Here is a 26,106-nt window from a genome sequence, read left to right as displayed (position 1 = left end):
AACTTGGATCAACAATTACAGCTGATGTGTACTGCGAAACGCTCACCAAACTGAGACGTGTGATTCAAAATCGACGACGCGGGAAACTGTCGTCCGGCGTAATCCAACATTCACAACGCGCGTCCTTACACCACTGCCTTAACCAAGAAAAAGATTCAAGATTTTCGTTGGGAACTTTTTGACCACCCTCCATACAGTCCCGGTCTTGCACCTAGCGACTACTTCCTCCTCTTGCATTTGAAAAAGTAGCTTGGTGGACAACGGTTTGAAAATGACGAGGAACTCAAGACTAGTGATGTCAACCGGTTCAATTTCGAGGCGGCGAACTTCTATGTAGAGAGGTTAAAGAAACTGGTGCTGCTTACGAAAAGTGCTTAGAACTGAATGGCGATTATGTGGAAAAGTGAAGTAGATATGTAGTAAACTAAAACTGTAAGTAAAAATCTTTTCTCACGAGTTAATTTTTTTTTAATGACAAATCGGCTATTATTTTATGAATATGTTTCGTGTATATATATATATATATATATATATATATACATACACACACACAAATAATAGTGAAAATTAAAGAAAGTAATGTTGATTTCTATTATTATCTGATCGGTCAAAGATGAGTAATTTTAAGTACAATATTATACTCCTTAGTACGAGGGTTATTTTTTTTCAAGGTCTGATCGGTTGCGAAATAAAAACCCGCGCAAAAATCGGATGAACCTTTGAGCATATGTGCTGCGCAGCGTCTCTAGTATGGCCTTCAATCACGTCGCGTCACTTCATTTAGTTCTGAACACGCAGCTAGCACGTAAACATGTCTACAACAATAGAATCTCCTGCAAAGTATGAAGTGCGTGCGGTAATTCGATTTCTTTAGCTGAGGGGTGTAATGCAGCTGAAATTCATCGACGAATAAGTAATGTGTACGGTGAAACTTCAATGAGTGACAGCAAAGTGCGACAATGGTGCAGGACGTACAGATGTTCATGATGCAGGCGATTAGGGAAGGAAGCGAGTGTCAACCGATGATCTCGTTGAGCAAGTGGATGAGGCAATTCGAGAAAATCGTCGGTTCACAATTTCTGTACTGAGTGATTCGTTTCCTGAAATTTCAAGGTCAGCTCTCTACACCATTGTGAGTGAGAGACTTCAGTACCGCAAACTGTGTGCGAGATGGGTTCCCAAGATGCTGTCTAACGTTTCTCCAGCGCTACCACAATGAAGGAGAAGATTTTTTGAACAAAATTGTCATAGGGGACGAGACATAGATCCATTTTGAAACTGAAGAAACAAAAGAACAATTCAAACAGTGGATGCATTCTCATTCTCCCAGTAAACCAAAGAATTTCAAGCGAACCTTCCCCAACAGAAAGTGTATGGCTACTGTGTTCTGGGACTGGAATGGTGTTCTCTTGGTGGAATTCAAGGAACGTGGCATGACCATCACTGCAGCCTCATACTGCGTGACTCTTCAATGTCTACGAAGGGCAATTCAGAATAAGCGGAGAGGAATGTTGTCATCAGGTATTCTCTTTCTCCATGACAATGCTCGGCCGCACACTGCAGCTGTAACAAAGAAGCTCCTGCAGCGTTTTCGTTGGGAAATGTTTGATCACCCACTATAAAGCCCGGACTTGGCTCCATCCGATATTCACCTCTTTGCTCACATGAAACGCTGGCTAGGAGGACAACATTTTGGCACAGACATCAACCTGCAGACCAGCGTAGAAACATGGCTGATAACACAGGTGGCTCCGTTCTATGACGAGAGTATTGGAAAGTTGGTACTACGCTACGACAAATGTCTAAATTGGAGTGGCGACTATGTAGAGAAATAGCGTAACTATGTAAGTACTTGTTACAAATAAAAAATTTTTTATTTTCACTGTGGCTTTAATTTCGTGACGATTGGACCTTGAAAAAAAATAACCCTTGTATATTAAGTACAAACCAGTTATCGATAGGAATAATTTTACTGAGCCCATGCTACTTATGACATCTATAGTAATATTACTTACAGAAAACAAGTCGTCCAGTTTTTTCCAACATAAAATTCCACTTTTGGAAATGATTTCCATTTTCATATTGTCAAAATTGCACTTTGACAGTGTAATTTATTTGTATCTTTGCATTACAGAGTGGAAAAACTTTTACCTATATTTTTTAGTTTGGATGGTATTTACAAATAACAAGTTCAATGTGATAGATTCCACAGCATTTATGTAGTGGTAGGATAGACCTCAGCAATTTTCACTTTTCTTCTTAATTCATCAAACACACCATGAATTATTGCCATTTTATCAGCAGTTTTGCTTGTCTCTCTTATCCTACTCAAAAATCATCAAAACAAAACTGTATAAACAAATAATACCACTGACATAAAACAAAATTTAATTCTTGGGAATCTGCCATTAGTAGAAAATAAATTACTGGGCTTCCTAACAAATTTTTCAACGTTTAGATGACTGAGTTCATAATTTCAAACATTTAAGTTTATTTTTAATCTTTGAATTTTCAAAAATCATCTGCGTGAATGGTAGTAAGCTAAATTATGAGTGCATTCACCTTGGAAATTCGCAAACTGCTTGAAATTCTTGACATAAAAATGATGTCCTCGAAAGAGAATAAGTTTTTAAAACAAAGTGAATAATAAATGATAATAAGAACCCTTTTATATAAAAAAGTTTGTAAATAATTTTACCACTCTTCTAAAAAATTACTACACTACAATTCATGTAAATAAATTTAAACTTTCAGAGAAAAATTCTCTATTACACGCAAGGTAATTTTCTATATCTGTGTATGTGGGCAGGTATATAAATAAATTAAATTCAAATAAATTAAAAAAATAGATTACTATTTAATTTCTTAGGAAATAAATGGAATATTCTTAAAAAAAGAATGAAAAATATTTACAAATATACATAAGTAACTTAAAACTAGGCAATAAAAAACTACAGTATGTGAATAAATTATAATCATCCTAGAAGTAAAAATAATACATTTCTACTATAACACAATACTAAAGAGTTCGAATATATTATGGTATAGTTTTACTTAATATTATTATTTTTATCTGTTTTAATTGTTAAATATTAAATAAATACTAAGAATACATATATACAAATTTCAAATTACTATTATGGTTGAAGAGGGATAATGTGACTAGTATTATATGTGGCACTTAATTATTCAGAAATACAGCAAGAGAAGTCTTCTGAAATCCTTCAAGTTTAATTATTATTTACATAATCAGCAAACATAAAAGAACTATAAATTATTCAACAAGAATTCATTCTAATTTCACTGATCAATACAAGTAGAAATAACAAATCTACACCTGTGTAGTAGTCTAAATCACAATGATAAATTTCATCATATTTTCTTCTCAGATTTTTTAATAAGTAATAGATATGTATTTTTGGAACATAATAAATAAATGAATTTATTTGGTATTGTTGTATATGGTATTTATTTTAGGTGGAATAAAGCCATTATGTAGTATATTGAAACTGTAAATAGAACCATAGTAATTAAATATTCTGAATATCAATCCTAGCCTTCCTAGCTTCTAGAGGTTTGCTCCATAAAACTACTTGCTACTTTTTCCATTTAGCCCTTTAAAAGATGAACCAGTCTTCTCTTAAATATTAAATAAGAACATTCAATCTATCCATGTAACCTTCATCTGACCCCTGATATAATGTATTTTACGTTTATGTCTATACTCAATAGGAGGCAACGTTTTGTTCAACAGTTAAAAAAAATGTGTAAAAATCTATCAAAGTTATAGCTACATAGATATAATTTAGCTACTAAATGAAAAAGTTTTGGGATACACAGATGTGTCTAAGTTAAGGTAGTACACATATCTTTCGAATATGCTGTAGAAGATATCTAGAAATAAAGAATAAAGAAACAGTTGAAGGCATATTTACTTGCATTATAAATAATGCATGTGTCCTACATGTATACATTCAGCAGATATGCATGAATATAACATAAAAATCTTACCACAACGTTTTTTTATATAATTATGTCATTCATTTTTGAATGACACAACCTATCAATACAAACAACCCACTTCTCACTTAAAAAAAAATGTTTAACTTGAGAGAAAAAAAATGAAAGATATTTAAGGGAACTCTTATTCCTTTTTTATACTAAAAACTAATAAAATAAGTGCAAATCTTTAGTAATATTACATTTAGCAATCAGATCCTATACAAATGAATTCCTATACAAATCTCAGTATCTGTTATGTTTCTAAATAAAATGTATTCAGAAGATTTCTCTATACACGGCCAGTATTAAAATAAAATTAATAAAAAGAGTAATGATATAATTTTTATTATACCAGTGTCTCATTACCATTATTATTATACTTTCTGTGCTTTCTACCTTTATGAAGTCTAGGAGGTGTTTGATGATAATACTGAACTGCATTTTCTTTATTACTTGTTTTAATTTGTTTAAATTTCTGTTGTACATTTTGTTTTTGCTGAAATTGCTGTTGCGTTAGTTGATGTTGTTGTGGTGGCTGATGATGTTTATGTCTTGTATCAATAGACCATAATAAATTATTCCAGGATTTTGATTTTGCTAAACATATCCACAGACCGATTATTACACCTAATATCGATGACATAGTTACACGTAATAAAAATACCCAAATCATAGCGCGTGGTTGCAATACTGGAACTGGTGAAGGTGGGACGGCTATTATCCATTCATCTCGGTACATATATTCATATAACAATGTTGTGATAACACAAGTAGTAGGTATCACATAAAATATGGCAAGAACAGTAATCCATCTGAAATGTAGGTTATCACTACCAAGACCAGTTAATAACCCTAATACTAAAACCGATATTACCAGAATCAAACATATCAACTGGGGCACTATGATAAACTCTAACAATGATGTTGTATCTTGATTTCCCACGTAACATGTTCCTGAAACAATCAGAAAAGAAAATTTGTCATCAGTTGATTTATTTATTTAATAAATTTCTGTGTACTTATATACAAATGTCTGTTATGTTTAAAATCTTATACAAATGATGCACTGAATGTATATAACTATGATTTGCGTAAGTATAATTATGAACTGTCATAACCATAATGGATTTCAGTTTAATGAATATTACTCATAAATAACAAACTGCCTTGTGATACACCAGTGTAATTACTTATAGTGCGACTTACATAATCCATCCCAAAATAAAGGTGTTCCTTCTTAAATTAAGATTGAATATGAAATGCCAGGAAACAATTCTCCTAAAAATATAAATATCCTTTATAAAAATATAAAAATCCTAAAAAATCTTTCATAAATATCCTTCATAAATACTTGAAACAAATAAGCTTATCATTAAACCTTAATTTAAAAAAAAATAATACGAATGTATTATCTTTTTACTCTGACACTGAGGATAATTTATTATTAATAAATAAAATGATAAAATGAATGCTACAATCACCATGTTAGTAAGCTGCTATACTGTGTATATTAACACTGAATATTGCAGTACTCAAATTTCAGTAGCAGGGGTAAAAACAAGAAGGCAAATACTATTTTTCTCTGGTATAATCAAATAATGGAGATTGAGATTCAAGTTGTTAAATTGGGATAAAATTTGGTTTGAGCTCTTCTCTTGAATCAAAACGTTTCTACAATCGGGTATCTTGGAAGGGGTTGTTATACAAACCATAGAGATCATTATTGTTTTGTCTGAGAATCGACAAGAATGAATCTTAGCTATAAAACTAAAATCATATTGTATGAGTATCACATATGAAATGTGATACTCTACGACTGTTTTTTATGACAATTTTGTTCTTTACATAAGCTTGAACTTTTGTGCAGGAGTAGAAAGCAGAATACGATGACAGCATGTGGGAATTGCTGATTCTGACTGGATTTAAATCTGGAACCTTCTGGATGAAAAACAGATGCACTACCATTAATCCACTTAGGTTGACAAATATACTAAAGTGAAATCTACCAAGGATCATTTTTGAGTGAAAATTATTATTTGAAATTGTTAGTGATGGTTTCAACTTGGCATTGACTGAAGGAGAAAGCTGAAATTAAGAAGTTATTATACTTTTACTTTCTTGTTCGAAGTAAAGGAAGTATTTTTTTTTCTTGTCTTCAGTCACTTGACTGGTTTGATGCAGCTCTCCAAGATTCCCTATCTAGTGCTAGTCATTTCATTTCGGTATACCCCCTACATCCTACATCTCTAACAATTTGTTTTACATATTCCAAACGTTGCCTGCCTACACAATTTTTTCCTTCTACCTGTCTCTCCAATATTAAAGCAACTATTCCAGGATGCCTTAGTATGTGGCCTATAAATCTGTCTCTTCTTTTAACTATATTTTTCCAAATGCTTCTTTCTTCATCTATTTGCCACAACACCTCTTCATTTGTCACTTTATCCACCCATATGATTTTTAACATTCTCCTACAGTATCGCGTTTCAAAAGCTTTTAATCTCTTCTTCTCAGGTACTCCGATAGTACAAGTTTCAATTCCATATAAAGATACGCTCTTTTCCTGATGTTTAAATTAATTTTTGATGTAAACAAATCATATTTCTTACTGAAGGCTCGTTTCGCCTGTGCTATTCGGCATTTTATATCGTTCCTGGTTCGTCCATCTTTAGTAATTCTACTTCCCAAATAACAAAATTCTTCTACCTCCATAATCTTTTCTCCTCCTATTTTCATCTTCGTTATTTCTGCTACATTTCATTACTTTCGTTTTGTTCTTGTTTATTTTCATGCGATAGTCTCAAAGGAAGTATTGTGATCGCGAAAAATTTCGGTTTACAGATTTCGACAGAAATAACCATTTTGACCATTCTTCAATCCATTTTGACTAGTTTCGGCGTGACATCTGTACGTACGTATGTGTGTATGTATCTTACATAACACAAAAACGATTAGCCGTAGAATGTTGAAATTTTGGATTTAGGACGGTTGTAGCATGTAGTTGTACACCTCCCCTTTTGATTGCAATTGACTGAACCAAAAGTATCCAAAAAAGTTCAAATCCAAAAAAAATTGGATTTTGGACTTTTTCTTAACTGCAGTAATAAGCCCTCATTGAGAGCTTTTCGATGATATATCATAAGTGGTACTTATTTTCATTGGTTCCAGAGTTATAGCCAAATGAAATTTTAATTAATGTAATATTTGGATCTTATAAGGGGAGGCACATCGGTTTGAATCCGAATTCATATACATTATTCTTTAAAATTTAAATACATTAATTTATTATTAATTATTAACCTCTCATTGTAAAAAAAACTTTTACGATAAATAATAATTCAATAACAACAAAAAATTAAAAATATCAGTTTTTAATGAAATAAAATTTTGTGTACTTTTTATTTAAAAAAAAAGAAATGTGTAAATTTAATTTAATAGGCGTACAGGGAAGTCATGTGTTTTCCATATCAGATTTTTAATAAAAAATCGTAAATAACGGTTTCGGGCTTTAGCTGAGGCCAGAATATAAAATTTAGCTGCCATATAGGCAGTTATATATGGACTTGAATACTAGATCGTGGATACCGGTGTTCTTTGGTGTTGGGTTTCAATTAACCACACATCTCAGGAATGATCGACCTGAGACTGTAAAAGACTGTACTTCATTTACATTTATACAATATCATCCTCATTCATCCTCTGAAGTAATACCTTATGATGGTTCTGGAAGCTAGACAGAAAAAGCTGAAATTTGGCCAGAGTTCATTTCTCAAATGCCTCTCACGGCCGTAGGATTTTCTGTTTTCGAGACTCACTTCGTGGTAGTAGGAATTTTATAAATTTAGTGGATTTTCATTGCGGTCGGGAAATCTCACGAACAATGCAAGATTACGTTGCTAAAATGTACGGAATGCTCAATGCAATACAACCTCTTTCTTTTTCTGTTTAGCCTCCTGAACTACCGTAAGGCATTACTTACTTAGAGGATGATGTGTATAAATGTAAAAGAAGTATAGTCTTGTACAGTCTCAGGTCAACCATTCCTGAGGTGTGTGGTTAATTGAAACCCAACAACCAAAGAACACTGGTATCCACGATCTAATATTTAAATCCCTATAAAAGTAACTGCCTTTACTAGAAGATTTGAACCTTAGAACTCTCGACTTCGAAATTAGCTGTTTTGCGATGACGAGTTTACCACTAGACCAATTGGTAATGCAATATGACCATACATATGGGAAATATAGGAAATGCATATGCACACATTTAAAGCTACGGCTTTTGATAATCATTCAATGGGACTGCTCTCATCTATCCTCAAAAGATAGATGTTTCGTAGAAAAAAATCAACTTTTCTCAGATGTGACCAACTATTCTTCTCGGTACTGTCTAGTATTTTGCTATCAAGATGATCTAGAATCAGGCTAATTTAGGATAAAGAACATCCTGAAAAAAATAACGGTTCAAATATAAGTATAAGCCGATTTTGTAAAAAATTAGAGTTACACAACCCACAACATTTTATAATTTTATTCAACAATATAATATCATCGAATTCATTCAATGTTATAAATCCATTATTACGTAATGAAAATTAAAAATTAATAAATAAATAAATGACTTAATAGTTAGAGATTGGAAACTAATTAAGTAAATATTTATAAGAAAAGTAGTACCAAAATATAAACAAAGTTTAAAAGAAAACAATGAATCACGATAACTAACCTAGGCAACAATTTTCCTATAAATATTTAGATAATTCATCATTTCTTTATCCAGTAGATAATAAAGATGTAGACAGAATAATTAAATCATTAAGCGATTTTAACTCCACAAGATTTGATGGAATAAAGGATAGGTTAATTAAAATGATACAGCAGAAAGGAATACAGCCAAAACAAGCATATGCTATTTTTAGACTTGGAAACTGGTGTTTTTGTAAAAAAAACTACATAAATCAGATGATAAAAAGTTGCGTAAGCAATACAGACTGATAAAATTGCTATAAATATATTCAGAAAAATTATTGAAAGTTTATTTAACCCTGTCGGTGATCTTATTTTTTTTAAAGAAAAAATCTACTTTGTTTCCAATAAATATTTTTAAAAACGATTAAACACAACTACGAGGATTTCTAAAAATTTATTAACTTAAATTGTAAAAAAAAAATATATATTATAAATGTACAGTAAATTGTTTAGTATAACAATGGGAAAGCCGGAAAGTAAGCCGGTTAAAATATAAGGGCGCTTAAATACGAGAGATAAAATAGAATCTTCATGATTAATAGTTAAAAAGGAAATAATGGAATCACCCAAAGGTATTCCATTGGTAATTTATATTTCTTAATTTTTTTTACAGTTTTATTAACTGCATCCCAAATTGAAAGAATGTAATAAATGATGATAACAATAAGTAACTTAGAAACAACTTTCCTGTAAAAATTGTTAATAAAATCTCCGTGTAGAACGTTTTATTGCAGGAAAACATTTGAAACATATATAATAATTATTTATTTGATTTTATTCTATTACCGATCGGTTTAATTTTCTATTTTACACAAGCTGAGCGTTAATAATTAAATTCAAATCAATACTAACCGCTTTTTGTCTTACGTAAACATTATTATGTTTATTCTTTAATATTTAATTATTTGATACGACGTTAGGACATTATCGTAAGAATTTAATAAGTTAGAAAAAAGTTATTTATTATTATTTAATTCATTTGCAAACATAGATAAAAGAAAACTCAGCAAAAAATATTACTGCAGACCATATATTTTAGATCATCTGATCGTCGAAGAAGAGTTGGGTTTAGTATTTAAATTTGTCTAATCAAACTGAAGCTCGTCACAATAATAAGGTCGGTCAGTCCTGTTAAATGAAAACGTTAATACCTCTTTCCGAAGCTATGAAAGCGTTTAATAGTAAATAGTATTGGTTTTTTTAATAAGTCCACCCTCAGCTATTGTTAGCATGTAATATTTTATACAAATTATGTATATTAGGATGTAATGTGTGTAGTAAATACAAAATTTAATTTAAATGATAAATTTATCTCTACTTTTAATTTTTCGATTAAAGTAGATATACGGGCCTCGATTAGACAGCTACAAGTTGCAGGAAAGGAGGTGATTTTCAGTGGAATCCATCTCATGTAGGTATATATGGAAACCAGCAGGCCGATCTCTTGGCAAAAAAAGGCGCACAAATTTTACTTCAACAGCCATCTATATTATCTTATCGTTCAGCAAAGCTCTTTATTAACTACATGTTCAGAGTTTCTACTCGACAGTACCGTCATGGCCGACGTGCATGATTAGGACCTTTGTCGGAATATTCCGATGCCAACGTTTTGTTAGAATCATATGATTGGATATATTTATAAGTCGCTCCTCATTAGAGATAATTATTTAAATTTTTTTTTTGTTGTGTGTTAGTTTGAATTTACTTTGTTCTGTTAGTTGTGTTAAGCGTTTTTTTTCCTCAGGTTTGTATTTTTCTTTATTTATAAGTCTTTTTTTTAATTATTTTTAGTTATAGACCTAAGCTAGGCTACATAACCTAGTGGTCGCGACGTTGCTATGAACCGGACCAGTTTCCAGCTGTTCCGCAAGACAACCACTCAGCGGATGGCAGCTTGGAGGCTGTAAACAATAATACCCCGGTGAATATAAAACGTGGCCCATTCAATTACTTCAACCGGGATCCACGGAAGTTATCGCGGAGAAAATTAATAACGGATGAGATCGTCGAAAATATGAGTGGTTTTTCGGTTAATTGTAGTGACTCTGATATTACGGACTCGATTCCGGTTCCCCCGCCATTGTAAAAAGTGCCGGTTTTACGCATGTTGCCGGTACCTGACACGAGTCCTGGGACTGACATATCTTTCTTGAATAAATTTGATGGTCTACCGGTGGAGGAAACTGACGGTGCTCCTTCACAAAAGGAAGAGGTTAAGTCGCCTCTGATAGTATTGCATGGTATTTCGGATATCGCAAAGCTGCATGAGTTGTTGGAATCGGTGGTGAACAAGACGGAATACACAAACGTGTATTGATGAGAATAATAAACAGAAAACAACCTCGGCTACAGTCGAAGGATATTGAGAGCTACAAAAATATAATTCGTATTGTTCGCAAAAATAATCTGATCTGAAGAGTACGGTCACACTAAAAATAATAGAATTAAGCCGTAACGGTGTGTGACGTGTTCAGGGGAAGAAAGGACCGCCGATTGCCAGAAGGTAGGTAGGAGCACCGGCGATTTTTACTTTATGCCATGAAAATCATCCTACAAATGATAAAGGTTGCAGAGTCTATAAGGACATTCTTGAAAGGAAAGAGAATAGGAGGATGAGTTATGTTCCGAAGCACGCTTCTGCAAGGTCCGAGGGTTTGAGAGGCAAATTGTAAGATCCAGGCTATGATTTCCCGTCTTTAGGTCAACCGTCGCTGTGGCAGTGACGGAACCGATAATAAGGCTTCAGTTACATGGATAAGTTTGAGAAGCTAGCGAGTAACGTTAAGTTATTGGTTCAACAGATTGGGAACCTCCTGGGTCTGCTGACGAAGGTGATTTCTAAACTTTGTTGATGAGGAATTATTTGAAACTCGCTGTATGGAGCATTAATGGTGTAATGAATTGCAGGGAGGAACTGGAGACGTTGATCTTCTGCGAGCTGCTAGATGTCGTTCTTATTTCGGATACTTATTTTACTGATAGGAACTATTTGAGAATTAGGGGCTGTTCAGTACACACAACCAACCACTCTGATGGAAGGGCGCATGGGGGTACTGCGATTGTGGTAAGAAATGGGCTACAGCACAATCAGATACCTCCGTTCAGCACCACCCACATTCAGACGACCTCGATTGAGATCTTGGACTGGTTAGAGCCTCTGAAACTATCAGCAATCTATTGTGCCTCTCGTCGTAACATACCAGTAAAATGCTTTGTGTGTACTTTGACACACTTGGGTGCCGGTTCATTGCAAGAGGTGACTAGAACGCGAAGAACGTATTCTGGGGATCTCGGCTTACGACTACACGTCGAAGGTCCCTAAAGGTGTCTGTTGAAAGGATGCGGCTGCACCTTCTCTGGACTTCAACCGACCTATTGGCCTTCGGATCCAACGAAGATTCCTGACTTGCTGGATTTTTAAGTCAGTTCAGGGGGTGTCGCCTTTTTATACTGACGTGAAGAACAGCTACGACTCCATGTGAGATCACTCACCTGTTCTTTTGAGATTAGTACGGTGGTCGTGAGGAAGAGAGGTTCACTGTTCCTTCACAACATTCGGATGGTCCGGGAGTCGTATAGAAGTTGGATTGAGGAGAAGCTACCTTTCGATGTGGCGCTGAAGTGCGCTGAAGACGTGGACATAGCTACCAGCTGCTTAACCGATTTCATGCAGGAGGCGGCGTGGCGCTCTACTCCGTTGGAGGTAGACAGAATACAAAGAAATAAGGACTATCCAAGGAAGTTATGGACTTGGTTAGAACAAAGAGAACGTTTAGAAGGAGGTGGCAGCGGTTCGGGAGACCTGAGGACAGGACGGCGATGAACGAGGCGGCCCCCCGCCTCGAATGAGTCGTTCAAGGAGTATGTTGAGGGTCTACCTCTTCTGAGAAGGGACGATCATTCTTTGTGGAAGGTGACGAGGAAATTAAAGCGGCCGCCAATCTCTTTCCCGCCGTTGAAGACGGCTGATGGGTGAGCCTGTGACAACAGCCCAAAGGCCAAGTTGTTCTCTGAGCACTTAGGGAAAGTGTTTCGGCCGCACGGTAGTATCGAGGAGAAGTTAGTGAGTTCTTAAATAGTCCGATTCCTTTTTGTCTCCCTTTGAAGCCCTTCTCAAAGGTGGAAATAGCACAAGAGGTGAAGAGGATGGGGTGCATACGGAAGGCTCCGGGTTTGACTGCATTATGCATGAGATGATATCTTCACTACCATCACGGGCTGTTTCTTACATACAGGACCTCTTTAATGCAATCCTTAGGACAACTCACTACCGTTCGGAACGGAAAGGGTCGCAAATAACGATGGTCTTGAAACATGGGAAACCTTCGCAGGAGATGTCTTCGTACAGGCGTATAAGCCTGCTACCGGTTTCACCCAAGATTTTTGAGAACCTGTTCCTGTGCAGACTGTGGCCAGTGTTGGAAAGTGAAGGAGTGATATCCGATCATCAATTCGGCTTTAGGGGTGGTTACTCGACTGTGGAACATGCCCATAGAATGACCGGTGTTATCGTCAGGTGTCTAGAAGAGAAACAATATTGCTCGGCAGCCTTTTTGGATTTAGAGCAGGCATTTAACAAAGTTTGGATACCACGTTTTCTTTTCAAACTGAAATCGTGCCTACCACAACCGTACTTTTTAATTCTACGCAGCTATCTAGATGGTCGCTTCTCGCGTGTTAATTACAATCAAGAGATGTCAACGTTTTTCGATAACACCTCGGGGGTTCCGCAGACTCAGTTCTGGAGCCGGTTCTGTTCCTGGTCTATACTTCTGACCTGCTTACTCTAGCCAATATCACGGTTGCGTCGTACGCAGGTGACATAGCGATCTTGGTGGTTGACGATAGCCCTACTACTGCCTCAGAGAATTGCAATTTGCAATGAATGCCATCAACGTTTGGTTGCGTTCATACAGGATAAAGGTTAATCCGGCGAAGTCCAGCCAAGTGACCTTCACGATAAGGAGGGAAGATTGGCCTGCGGTTCAGTTAAATGGTGTCAGAATATCTCGAGTCAGTACGGTACAGTATCTGGGCTTTTACCTTGATCGCCGTTTGACGTGGAGGGATCATATTAGGGAGAAGAGGAAGTTGCTTGAAATTCAGCTTAAGATGTACTGGGTGTTGGGTACAAGATCACAACTCTCTTTGTCCAACAAGATTCTGCTCCGCAAGGCTTTCTTTGAAACCGATATGGACGTACGGGATTGAACTCTGGATAACGGCCAGTAACAGCAACGCGGAGGTCATTCAACGGTTTCAGAATAAACTTTTACGGAACGTAACCCACGCGCCGTGGTTCGCGAGGAATGCTGAGATCCACGATTACGTAGGCATTCCATACGTTCGAGAGGAAATTGGACGTCTAGTTTTAAGGTATGTGTCCAGGTTGGATAAGCATATTAACCATCTCACTCCGAATCTGCTAGAAAAGAGCGTGGACGTTAGGAGACTAAAATGGCTCCGTGTGCTTGATCTTGTTGATGGCCCGTTATGATGATCTGGTTTGGCGGCTTAGTGCTCACATTTACTGATTCTTGGCTGTTTCAAAGTTACTGTTTCGTTTACTGTTCTGTTTAAAATTATTTACTTTGTTGTTTTAATGTTAATGTTGACTGGACATTCAAAGGCACTATCAAGTGTTATTTATGCTATACTATTGTTTGTTTGTTATGTTATGTTATACTATTGTTTTTTTTATTACTTTAGGATTACTTTAGGGTGGTCATATGTTACGTGATGGTCAGTCATACTACTTATTTATACCTTCATTGTAGTAGCTAATTGTAATTAAATAAAGGAATTCTGCAAAAAAAACTTTTTGTTCGGTTTTAATTCGTTTTTTGTCATAATGTTCTGTCGTTTTACGTACTTTGTTTTACTAGTACTCTGCAATGATAGATAACGCTAGTTGTTAGTTTTAATACAATGTAAAGTGAGGTATTCTCATGTGTATTTGATCGTAATCAGCTGACCCAGCTGATTACGACCCAGCATAATTAGTTGTTATTTGTTGTAAATAATTTTTACTATAGTTAATAAATAAAAATATAATTATTTGTTACTTTTTAGTACTATTATTTGTTGAAGTCGGTTTTTATTTTAATTTTATAAAATCTCCTCCTATTGTACTGTGCTAGAGGTCAGTGGCCAATCGTGTCGAGCCGTTCGGTTTTTTTTTGTATTTTTCCTAAGCTTATTATCAGATTTGGTTAAAATTTATAGGGGACTATTACGAAAGTATAATCTTTCAATTAAAAAACCATTGTCAAAATCGGTTTACTAAGTCGGAGATATTGCGTAATATACATTAAAAAAATTGTCGAATTGATAACCTCCTTTTTTGAAATCTGTTAAAAATAAAAGAAGAATAATTGCTTTTGTCTAAGAAATCAATTTAAGGCAGATAAAATCATTCTATAGTAATGTTTTATTATTAATTCTGTCTTATGTTATAAATAAAGATATTTTATTATAGAAAAACTTCAAAGTTTTAAAAGCTAAATTTTATAACCCTGATTTTCAAGTATATAAGGCGGACCGTAACAAATACGGCGAAACAAAGTTTACGTTATTTAAAATACACATACTTGCAATGATAAACGACTTCGGACTGGTAACAATGTTTTGTTTGGGCCTGAAGATACAGACTATGGAAGTCGATAGGTTGTTGTAGGATGGAGGACGGTAAAAGGAAGGTAACAAAAGGGTTTACAAGAATGTGGATATGTAAATAGAAGGCTTGCTATTTTGTGCAGCCCAGTCCTATTGATTTTGTGTGCGTATGCGTATGTGTTTATGTGTGTATGTGTGTGTGTGTGTGTGTGTGTGTGTGTGTGTGTGTATGCGCGCGTGTGTGTGTAGAGTATTGTTACACTGAAAGGAATAATAATCAGGTCCGACCCGAGTGAACTTGCCAGATCGGACAGAGACAGCCTGTTGAGCAGAGCAGTTGAGTAGCTGGCGGCCTTCGGCTAGAATCCGGCGCACCAGTATTCTTTTGTCCCCTGATCGCACCGACGACGTCGTCATCGACTCTGGCTTTCTATGCTAATTTACTTCTTTAGCATACATAAAGTGTTATACAGACTTTTAGTGACAACCCCAAATTTATTTCAAAACGCGATTAATGAATTTTAATAAAATAATGTGATAATAAATTTATTGGGTAAAAGCTGAAACGGGATAAATCGTACACCTGCACAAATGATGGGTCACTATGTTTTACATATGTATATTTTTTATACTATATGTGTGTGTGGGCGCGCAAGTATTCCTAGTTCTAGTTTATACACGCATACAAGTGCATGTGCCCAACTTATTAGGATAATGAAAATAATACACCGTGTTTTATATAATAAAAATAAGCTTAATAAACACGTACTTTTTGCATTTTAAACATTTACGTAAACAGTTACCGGCAAAAAAGTTGAATAAACATTTTAAGCATAATTTATTTTTAATGTATACTAAAACAGAACCGGGGAAAAGGAACCCTTTAGCAAGGAACAAACTCATGCCTGTATTAGAATTTAACTATCTAAGTACACGATATTCGTTTCGTGCTTATACCTAACGTAAAGTCGCCTTAAAATGCAGAGAATTAAATAAAGTTAATTAAATTAATTAGAAAATATACGAGTAATTGCTGTTGTTTTTTGCAAATTTATTTGGCCCCTCAGCTAAAACTTTTTATTTTAAATCGGTACATAATTCGCTTAATAATTTTGCTTCACAATATTTCTCAAAATGCCACACATACTTTAAGAACATACGTTGTAAATATTTATAAGTGCGTAATATTTAATAATCTTGCTCTTGTTAAAGATGATTAATATATATGCATTATCAGCAGTTTTTTTGGAAATTTCAGCTTCTAACATCTTCAAAGTTGATACTAAATAAAACGTGAAACATATTCATTTAAATTACTGTATGAATTGCAGAAAGTCAATGAGAATGGAACAAATTTTTGTATCGTTCCAGTATGCTAAAGGTAGGCCTGGGAAACAAGACAGTTCTTGTAGAAAAAAATCATACAGATTTACTTAACGATCAATTCATTTAAAATAAATAACATTAAATGAAAATCAGATTATACCGTAAAATAGATTACGTAAAACTTTTGGGAACATTTTGAAATCGGTAAACAATGAATTCTTAGATTTCTAGCACTTAGTCCAGTGCAATAGTTTTCACCTTACCATTACTCACTGAAGCGGGAATATGCGTCTCGATAAGTGAGCGAGTTCGTTTCTGTAAAACTATTTTAAAGCTGAATCGATGGAATGCGAATTTTATCAAATCATTTTTACGACTTTGGAGAAAAGGTTTCCGGTTATTAAAATGTTATATTTATGATAGTATAATATCATAATTATAATATATTATATTTAAGATATTAATATTATATATTATTAATTTTATATAATATTATATTTATTAATATTACATCCTTTTTTGTTAATTTTGTAATAAGGTTTGTGATCTTTATACATATATTTTTAAATTTGTGTATTTATTTAACTTTTTTAAATTTATGTTTATAAAAAAGTCTATGTTTCTTCTACTGCTACTGTAGTAATCACTGTCATTTCTTTAATAAGAATAGTTTCTAGTGTTTAAATAGTAAGTAATTTTCCCGTAAACCATTAAACTATCAGTGATGTCAACACTCTTGGCCGGGTACGAGTAGGTAATATCAGGAAAAATAAAAGCCCATTCCCCTTGAAAATTTCCTTTAAAATCTGAGCTAATATTTTTCGTAGTAGATTTTTACTATCTACAATACCGAAAACAAAGAAATAAAATGCCATCTTTAACAAGTATTTATCAGAATTGTAGTTCGGGCACCCGATTATTTTTAAGGGTAGCATATTAAAAGAGAGTTAAATAATAAAACTTGTGAATTATTTGATTGGAAACTGAAAAGCGACAGAAAAATGTTTCTTTACGCAAAAAACAATCAACTCTTCAATGGGTTTAACTACGTATTTTTGTCGCATGGCTGAAGTACTGTTGACTCTATTTCGATCGGAAAATCAATTTGGAAACAATAATAAGTTCCAGCTCGTTGTTATTTGACTGAAATTTTGGTGCTTTGATCTGTAAAAGTCACCGGATTTAGTTCTAGGTTGAGAAACCTTATATGATTATAAAAGGTATTTTCAAATATAACAATTTTTATTAACTGTTTTGATGTTTACTGCAGTAAGCCCGTTTAAAGCTGATCGATCTTTTAACAGAAAACCAAACTACCGAAATACTTCAATAGTTTGAAGCTAGCTCGTGAAGTAAGGTTTAATCTTAGGTTAATTTTAAGAAAATAATCATTTTTTCTTCATCTATTTCTTATAAAACTATAACACATTATATCACACACTACTGTTAAACTAATGCCAACTCATTACTCATTGAAGTAATAGTCGATTTTTCACAGCTTTACTCAGTTTTACAAACATCAGTCATTACCGTTAATAATGTGGAGGACTTTCAGCACAATTAAACTTTGTTTAAAGTTGTTACAATGAACTCTACCGAAACGATGTACGAAATATAAATAACTGAAATAATCTCGATGAAAAGCATCTTGTATTATAAATTTCGTAGCAAAAAAAAAAAACTTTTAGCATTAGATAAAACAAGCGAAGAAGGAATGTTGTCTCAGAATGGACATTTTATGATTGAAACCGAATACTCCCATTATACATTAGTTCTCGCTCTCTTTCTTAGGAATACGGGGATAAAATTTCTGTTGCATGTTTAGGCGACAATGTATTAATTTCTGTGAATAAATTATGTTACAAATCACAAGTTATATTAAGAAATACGATACGTATTAAGAATCTCGTTTAATTTCACCCGGTAAACAAAATTATATTTATAAACAATTTTTTTCCATGTAAATATATATATTCACCTTTCTACGCACTTAACGGACTTCAAAATATACTTGAAAAGAAAAATATAACGCGATTAAACAAAACGATTCGAAGCTAAATAAATTGAGCAGATTTTATTTTTCTTGCTCCAGCACTTCGGATTACAGTTAAGCCCCTTCCAGAAAATTAAACAAACTAAAATTAATTTAAACAAAGAAATTAAGTGAATTTTAATTAATAATAATTTAACTATTCCCGCATCTTGAGGAATTGACAATAATTTATTTAAAACTAAGGGTGATAAAAAATTGTATTTACAGATCTGTAACGTACGCAAAAGCAATTCAAGCAATGAATCACACTTAGAGAAACATTAATTTTTTTCTATCAGTATAATTTAACTATTCCCACATCTTAAAGAATCGACAAAACAAGAAGGCCAATGATTCTATTTACTCTAGTAGGAATATCCCACTTAGAGCAGTAATAATACGTATTATACATCGACAGTCGCTCCGAGGCCGGTATTTGAATCCGGCCATACCGAAGCATTGTTGTGATTACGTAGTCGTATAATTCGTTATGCCAAAAATTAAACCATATACTGTCCTGTGGAGGGTGAATGAAATGTAAACTCTATTCGGTAATTTTTAGCGAGTGGGGCCTTCAAAAATCACAACTCTATTTAAGTAACACGCCTTATCGCAGAAAGTAACATCGATATAATCGATTGTTAGTCGTTGCATTGCGGTAATATGGGATATAATGGAATGTGGGATCAAGTACAATTTGTTGATTCTATCTCATGTATTAAATTAAGTGAGGTGTTTAAAGAGAATTGAGAATAAGACCCTCCTCTGGCTCAAAAGAAAAAGATGACCAGGGAGAAAAAGATATCGAGGGGCCAGGAAAGAAGCTAAATTAGGCAATTTGAGACTTTCTAGCCTCGGATAGCACTAAATGTACGGGGATTTCTAACGTGAAACTTAACATATAAGGGAAAAACTACGGGAAGAATAGGGATTTCTGCAGATAATCAGAGCTTAAGGTGCAACCTCTGCTTCGAATGGGAGAAAATACCAACAGTCGGACACTGCTAGCTTAAGTAGTTTTGTATTTCCGATATTTGGCTGAGCGGACGAGGTTTAAATAATACTTTAAAACCCACTTAGTACACTCTAAGTTTGATAATGAGTCTTAGACCTCTTGGAGTCAAATTCCAAATTACTTCAGGAAAGTAGTATGCTGTCACAACATTAAAAGTTAGAGTAAAGTAGTATGCCGTAAGTGTTAAACGGTAATAGTGCCTAAGACGGTAATGATTGAGTTGAATGTTGTTACGAATAAATTTTATTATTATGCGTACTTATGTATAGCGTTATTAATTACAACTGTACCGGTCAAATACTTGGCGCTGAGGACAAGTAGGAACAAGAATACTTATATTTAACGGTAACAGAATAGTTAATTTTACATTCAGCTTTTTATGATTTTGGATTTCAAGTGAAGCTTGGCATTTTCATATGCTGAAAATGTCATATTTTATTTCCCCGCATAAACCGCCCAAGCTTTCTGAGATGAAGAATTTTTTACAAAAAAGATTCAATAAAAATTCTTGTAATTTAAATAATTAACGTGATAAAAACTATAATTACAATAAAAATAAACTTGAAATATTCTTGTATTCTTCGTTCATTTCAAAAAATTGCGCGATACAGTGAATAAAACTGTCTAATCTTAAAAAATAGCGTATATTTAAACACAATTATCTTCAATCATGGCAAACTTAAAATGCCGTTGATTTTGTAGTAGATGAAATGAAATTAGCAAATGAATTCTTAGCAAGACTGTAAGCTTCCACATTTTAATAATGGGAGAAATGTTGTTTTACAAAAGGAAAGAAATTTCACTGGTTATAAACAAAAACGAAAAAGTATCAGAGTTGTTAGTGGTCTTATATTTATCCTTAGGAATACATAATAAGTTGTCTGCACAATACAAACACGATTGTGTTTACTTAATATTTATGGGTTTCTGGAAAAACAAAGCATGCAAATTCCGAACCAAAGACTACAAGAATCCGATAAGTTGATTTTTATTTATTCTAAAAGGGTAAGAAAAATAATAGCCTTCTCTTTTGAATAACGTCTTAACAGCGTAATCGTGTAGGGAGAGAATAAAAGTGCCGTACCCGGTTAGGCAGGTAGCATTTATTTGTAACATTTTATGGTTGGATTTGTTTTTATTTTTTGCAACATCCTTTATCAGCACAATCACTTGCAATCTTAATATTAAAAGCGAATACATGAAACATTTAAACTTAAAATCCTATTGGAGTTGAAAAACCATATTTTTATAGTTTTTATCGTACGATATAGTCCAGAAAAATGATGTTGTCGCGTGTTCGCGGTTCGATCAGGATACTGTTATGAGACATTGACAATTGAAAATATTATGTAATTACAATTTATTAATTTAAAAAATCATAAGTAACATAATTTAAAAACATAAGACAAATCAATAATAATAATAACAACCCCGTCTGGTACTGGGACCACCTGAAGGATAGTGCCAAGAGATCTCCCCTGTCGTAAGAAGCGACTAATCGGAGTAACAGTCCGCTGTCTCTTCCCTTAATAGTCCCAGCTCTCTCCCTTTCCCACGGGAGCCAATAGGTGGATTTCCCGGACTACCTCGGACACTTACATGTCCGGGAAAGATTCCAGATGTTACTGGGGGAAATGTATTTTCAAACACATATTACATTACATAGCTCTTTATGAAGTAAGAATTGATTAACAATATCGTGGTAATTGTCGGATTTTTGTTTGCCGAGAAATGTTTTGCAAACGTCTTTTAATGAAGCTCAAGCTGCACTTTCTATATTATTTAACGTTGAGTTAAATACGTAATATTTGGTCAACTCTCTTATTTGAGGACCACCTTCTTTAATTATGTTAATTCCTTCTTTAATTTTTCCTTCACTTACGTTCGGAAATTTCAGCCTGATGTACAAAAATATGGAACTATTCTTCTTTATTGCTTTTACAAAATTTTTCATTAGTCCTAGCTTGATATGGAGAAAGGGTAAAAATATTCTTTTGGGATCAACTAAGGGCTCATGAATAATATTTTTCCCATTTGGAGTTAAGTTGTTTCGTTTCTTTGGTAACATAATGTTTATCCCTAGGTCGGCTGTCCCACTCGCAGAGAAAACGCATGTACTTAGTGTAGCCTAACTGCATTCCTAACAAAATAGCTATAACTTTCAAATCACCACATATGTTCCAGCTATGTTTTTTCATTTATTTTTTCAAGAACGTCTTTCATCACATCGTATGTATCTTTCAAATTAATATCATAAGCGATTGGTATAGAAGGATATTTGTTACCGTTTTATAGTAGAACCACTTTTAAACTGTATTTGAACGAATCTTTGAACAGGCGCCAGTCCTCAGGTTTATGAACTTGTACTAAGTGCAACATAAGATCATCAATATTTGTGCAATAAACCAAATTATATTCATAAATAAAGTACTGAGACAGTTCTTTTTGTCGGCTTCAAAAGCCCGAAATTTTTGTATTTTTTTGAAGTAAATTCCAACCTTGCTGTCTTGATCCTAACAGTACAGCTTGATTTTTTAATAAATTTAAATCCCTAACCAAGTCATTTAATTCACCTTGTGATATAAGATGTGACTTATTGGAAGATAATTCAAAATCGAAATCATTGTTGTCTTCTTCAGTACTGCCTGATTTTTCATCGCTGCTTTCGAAATATACATTCACAGGTGGCTCAGGAACTGGAAAATTTCACTGTGAAGTACTGGCCTGATTGTAGATTGCAATAAAGGATATTTTACAGTATGTTTAATTTTTTTTAGACATTTCAGACACAGTTGTTTAACAAAAGTAACAATCGGTTACATGATCCCTTGGTTCACGCCAACCATAGGTACACCAAATGATCGTCGGCCCTCATATTTTCCAATGAGATTCCTTCCGTGTACCTTTCAGCCATCCGCTTAAATATACAGAACAATTAATGCATACTATATGATGAGCCCACGTCTTATCCTGATCACCAATTTTACACTGAAAGTACAAATGGTATGCTTTTTTAATTAAAGGTGTAATGCTTTTTCCATTTGATTTTACGGCAAAGTCACTACATACATAACAAAAGGCATCCACATCAATTAAAAAATTTCGAGGCATTACGACACTGCTCTGTTAACAGACTTAAGACAGCAATAAGACTGAAAAAAATTAATTCATTCCTAAATCCAGTCAAAAGCAATCAAAGCAATCGCCAGCATTTATTTACAGTATAGTAAAATATTGAAAACCAGAATTCAATCCTATTGAAAAAATATATTAGTATGATCACTAATCTTAACACTTTTGACCATTAGTCTTTTTTTAACAACAATAGTACAATACACAGGACAAGTATAAAGTTATTTCACTGCAAATACCTTTGCTGTCACAAATAAAACTACCCTAACAATTTATGAATGAAATTTAGTACATTATCTCTTTCATTTATAGTGTCATCGCTCAGAACTCTCTCGCAGAACTGATCGCACTCCCTCATAGACTGACAGTCAATTGGTCTTCCCCGGATTACATATACTCCTACCCTCTTTACCTGCAGTACCGGACCCAATTCGAAGCGTGAGAATGATCGTCAGCCCTCACATTTTTCCATGAGATTCCTACCCTGGCCCGGTAACCCCTTTTCATCGAACAACATCTATTTAGGTGTGTAAGCGGGCAATATTACAAAGGATGATTGTTAAACGGACCTGATTTACTAAAAGGGCTTCTTTTAGCCCCTTTCTGGAATACTTCCATTATTATATTGTCTACTACTTTCTTTTTAATTGACAGGAATCCGTTACTCAGGTTCGTTATACCGGTCTTGTTCCAATATTTTTAATTAAAATTAAACTTGATTCGGTTATAACAACCAAATTTTTTTGCGCATTTTTTCATAAAAATTGTAACTCAAAATTAATAAAATCTCAAACGTTTTTAGCTTTACTCAACACAGTATTATCGATGAATAACTTGAATATAAAATTGCCTGAATTTTAAACGTTTGGGAAAAGATTACACTAATCGATTATAGTGCTAAAACAAACTACATCAAGAAATTTTGTAATTTTCGTTTCCAAACCCCAAAATTAATTACTTTAACAAAAGGGAACGTTATGAAAGCGCTGGTTCAGAAAAGTAAATTTTTATTCGGTAAAAACTTACAACAGAGATGATACGAGAAATTTTATTCAGTTTTTAAAACATAAAAATTAAAGATTAAATGTTTCACTAATTTTTCATTAGTTTTTTATGTTAAAAATTTGGTCAGAAATAATTTACTCCACTGAATAATATAAATTACTATTTACTAATAAATATCGACATTTATTTTTTGTTCTAAATCATTTTCATTAATTTTTTTTCTGTAAATTTATTTTTCTGTTCTAAATTTTTCTAAACAATCACTTATCCCATCAATTTGATCGAAAACAAATATAGCACTACAACTAGAAGAAACAGGATCATAGGCAGTGTAGATTGTCAGCTTTTTAGTTTGCAAAGGTATTCAGACCGCCTAAAATTTGTGACATGTTGGATCATCTATCCAACATGTCACAAATTTTAGGCTGCCTTTCTGGATAAAATGAGAACTCGATGTAATTGGAATACGACTGTACGATCACTAACACCCTTATTTCAATTTATATTATTTACAAAATTTGAAATTTAAGACTTCGCTGTCTATTTGGGAATTCTTTTAATCTCCGTGAGTTATTCAAGTCATATGTAAAAATTCTAAGATATTGGTTTTTTTAGTAGACGTTAGTATTAAATATTTAAGTAATTTGATTACATTAAACATGATTTGAAAAAAATCCAAAGTAGAAGCGAGTATAGAAATTCCAAACTCGGACAGTACTGGTATAGGCGGTAATAGAAGTACTTCGGAATTAATGTAAACGGCGTACGATACAAAATTTGTTTAAAGAATCGTAACGCGCGTGAGTTCTGTTTCAAGAATGAACTGGTAATTGCCAATGTCTTTTTAAAATCAATAAAGAAAAGATACGGATGAGTGAACCAGGAGATACATGAAGGTATCTGATACACTATTATTTCTGGTTAGGAACGGATGTCGAAATCAAACTGCAGACTTTAAAATGTAAAACATACAATCAGGCCTTTAATTAATACGAAAAGTTGATTCGACAATTGAAAAAAGTAATTAAGGCGGATGAAGAGAATTTAAACAGAAGGATAGCAGATGGCAGGAAACCTTAATCAGAATAAATAAATTAAACCGAAGGATAAACGTGGAAAGCATTGAAAAATATGGATGCAGAAAATTCAGGAAAGGAAAACCGGAAGGAAATACGCATGTAGAACATAAAATAATTACAGAAAACACGCGAAAAGTCTACAGAAAACTTGGTAAAACGAAGTCAAAATGTGATAGGAAATTTCTGAATTGAAAATCAGTTTTATGGACAGAAAGTAGGAGGCGGAAATATATAGGACTGTATAGAGGCCAATTATCTGATAAACTAAGAGTGAAGGAGGGTAAAATATATAGATTATTATTTGAGAGGCACCAGCGTTAAAAAAAAAAGTGATTAATTTGTTATTTCAGGCTAATAAGCTATCCTACAGAAATATAAGAATTAATGAATCGAATTAAAATACCGTTGATTTAACGATAAAATTTGATCATCAAGAAATTATTTTAAAAACTACTTGAAATAAATCTTTCAAAAAAAAATACATTATCTGTGAAAGTAGAGCAAAGTAAACAGAATAAAATCGTGCTAAACTGGTATCTTAGTTATGGGATGTACGAGTATATTTAAAAAGGGTGAAAGCAGGTAGAAAAAACGCGTTATATTTTGTTTTTCAACAATAAATATATTTTACGTAAAATTCGACCGACCATGTTCAATTACGTAAATATAACGATTTTACGCATATTGTTTAAAGATGTAAAAAAATGCGAGCAAGAATCTGAGCGACCATCTGAATTGGAAATGTCAATTTTTGTACGGGGAAGCAGGAACCAAAAAGGTGTAACTCAATAATAAGAAAAAGTTTATGAAACCGGAGAAGTACAGAGACTACAGAAGTACATTGAGACTGACTTTAATAAAGGAATTATTTTTACAATATCGAAGAAAGACGGAGCGAATAAACGCGATATTTACAATAATATAAGTTTAACATCACTGGGTTTTAAATTAAAATGTTCTTTAAACTAGGATTTTGTATCAAAGAACAGAATAAGAAGTCAAAGGTTTTGTAGATAAACACCGATTTGGATTCAGAAAAAAACAAACAAAACGAGAAAAGAATTTAGCTTTCGGGTTAATGTTAAAAACCAGGTCGAAGAAAAGGCTACACGCGTGGCATTTGTAGATCTTATAAAACCATTTGATAAAGTA

General features: G+C 33.5%; 1 protein-coding gene across 1 annotated transcript in view; it reads right to left on the bottom strand.

Moving 5' to 3' along the window:
• Positions 1-3,053: 3,053 nt before the first annotated feature.
• The window catches only part of LOC142323520 (frizzled-4-like), a 100,398-nt gene continuing 77,345 nt past the window's right edge, over positions 3,054-26,106 (bottom strand). Inside the window, exon 3 of the mRNA XM_075363281.1 lies at positions 3,054-4,956. Within this exon, the coding sequence (XP_075219396.1) occupies positions 4,349-4,956 (608 nt within the window). The 3' untranslated portion in view covers positions 3,054-4,348. The remainder of the gene's footprint in view (positions 4,957-26,106) is intronic.

This window comes from Lycorma delicatula, chromosome 1 (genome assembly GCF_047948215.1).
Source record: "Lycorma delicatula isolate Av1 chromosome 1, ASM4794821v1, whole genome shotgun sequence".
Taxonomy (NCBI): domain Eukaryota; kingdom Metazoa; phylum Arthropoda; class Insecta; order Hemiptera; family Fulgoridae; genus Lycorma; species Lycorma delicatula.
The sequence above is the reverse complement of the archived record's forward strand: the minus strand, read 5'-3'. Positions and strand labels throughout refer to the sequence as shown.